Source organism: Acanthisitta chloris, unplaced genomic scaffold, assembly GCF_000695815.1.
Source record: "Acanthisitta chloris isolate BGI_N310 unplaced genomic scaffold, ASM69581v1 scaffold446, whole genome shotgun sequence".
In the NCBI taxonomy this organism is placed as follows: Eukaryota; Metazoa; Chordata; class Aves; order Passeriformes; family Acanthisittidae; genus Acanthisitta; species Acanthisitta chloris.
Genome location: NW_008677419.1, coordinates 6,569 through 8,539, shown reverse-complemented (window position 1 = coordinate 8,539; position 1,971 = coordinate 6,569). Strand labels below are relative to the sequence as shown.

Sequence of the window (1,971 nt, the reverse complement as noted above, 5' to 3'; positions counted from 1 at the left end):
CCTGCTGAAGGAGCTCTTTGCTCTGACTGATGCAGACAGTGAAGAACATTATCACCTTGATGGTAAGGAGCTAGCCCATGTGCTTTTTCCCAGTTTAATCTCTGCTCTGGAGCCTTCCTCCTCTCCCTCTCAGACACTGAAACATTCCTGTTGTTTCATCTCCTGTCTCTCTGTCTCTCTTCTAGTGGCCATCAAAACAATGAACAAAGTTGCCAGCCACATCAATGAAATGCAGAAAATCCATGAAGAATATGGGGCAGTGTTTGACCAACTCATAGCAGAACAAACAGGGGAGAAAAAAGAGGTAACAAGCGATTGGATTTAGAGAGGAAAAGGCTGTTGTTGTGGTGCCTGGAGCGTGCATGTTAAACTGTGCCTAATATTTACCTTTCCTGCTGTGTCATTGAAGTGCATCCTGGTGCAAACAGATAAATCCCAACTCAATTCCAGAACTGCTTTTCCATATATGGTTCAGTGAGTGGGACCAATGTAAAGAAGTAGTGGATAATTGACCTTCAGTGTTGTGCTTGGGTCAAAATCACATCCCAACCTGCCCTTCACTATTCTGATGTCCTTGTCTTGGCTCTCCTCCTTCCACATAACTAGTCTGGACCCACCATTCTGAGTGGACTTGCATGCTGAGGCAGGTCTGTCCTTGGCTCTTTAATGGCTTTGAAGAGATGAAAATGTGAGGTGTGGTGTGTGAGAAACTACTGATTCTCTTTTAGAAAGTCTGTTAGTGGGAGAGAGAGCCTTGGGCTTTGGGCTAGAGGTAGACATCTGGTAAACATCTAGGTTTTGCCCTAATTTCCCACCAGATTGCAAGAGCTGGACTCTTGAGTTCAGTTTATCCTAGTTTATGCTTGCCAGTTAAGGATTTACCTGGATCTGGTCACTAAGTGTCATGGTCTGTTTGCACGTGCTTGCAGTTATCTGATGAAGTATTCCCAAAGTTTGCTTGTGGGGTATTTTTTCGTTTGTTCAGCAGTAGGCTTCAAGCAAGTTTTCTTGAACTGAAAATTCATGTAAGATTTTTTTGAACTGATTAAACTCTGTGCCTTTGTGCATGTGTTCATGTTGGCAGGTTGCTGACCTTTCAATGGGGGATTTGCTCTTGCATAATACAGTGATATGGCTGAATCCTCCTGCTTCTCTGGGGAAATGGAAGAAGGAACCTGAGCTGGCAGCATTTGGTTTGTATCCTAAACTTTTATTTCAGATACCTTAAAGACTGTCACCTGTGCCTTAGCAGATATTTATTGAAGGAAATTGAGCATTGCCTTCTATAACATTGGCTGGAACTTAAAACCGTGTTTGTTTCTGCTGCAATGTTCAGTTGTGTTCTGTGGTGATCTCAAACTGGTGAGGAATTTGGAGATGGCTGCTGTAAAGTGCAAGATTTTTTAAACTCATATCCAAGGCTATAAATTGAGAGCTATATAGAAAGGTATTTATTTTGCTCTGAATAGATATAGTTTGATGGTCTGATTGATGCCAAGTAACTCTACTTCACATCCCATAGAATGGGTTGGGAGCTTGCAGAGCCTTTTCCTTTTTGATCTGTACCTTTACTCAGAAAGTACTTGTAAATCAAAGCTTTAAAAAATCTTAAAAGCTAAGCCAGGACTCCCTGTGAGTTGCTTTGGAGTGGTCTGTCTCCCTCTGAGTAGTCTGTCTTGGATGGCCAGACTAGAGATTGAAACTGCTGTTGGCATAGATCTCATGGTCTTTCCACTGCACTGTTGTTCCCTGGAAAGGCACATGGTGACAGTTATTGGCTAAATCACATCCCTTACTTTCAGAATGACACCAAGTTCTGCAGAATGTGCTACATTCTTTTCATTCGTTCCTAAATTTCTTCTCACACAACTGTTTTTTCCTTTGCTGTTTCCAGAAAGTGACACTAGTTAGGAAGTCAGTGACTTTTTTTTTCTTTATTATTGCTATTTTTTAATATTTTAAAGAGATAAC

The 1,971-nt window shown here is 41.5% G+C and overlaps 1 protein-coding gene across 1 annotated transcript in view; it reads left to right on the top strand.

The window, feature by feature from the left end:
• TIAM1 (T-cell lymphoma invasion and metastasis 1) overlaps positions 1-1,971 on the top strand; it is a gene marked incomplete at its 3' end in the record, with an annotated part of 89,089 nt that overhangs the window by 80,558 nt on the left and 6,560 nt on the right. Inside the window, 3 exon segments of the mRNA XM_009076479.1 lie at positions 1-62; positions 186-304; positions 1,085-1,193. The exon segment at positions 1-62 is cut by the window's left edge and continues 25 nt beyond it. Coding sequence (XP_009074727.1) covers positions 1-62; positions 186-304; positions 1,085-1,193 — 290 coding nt within the window.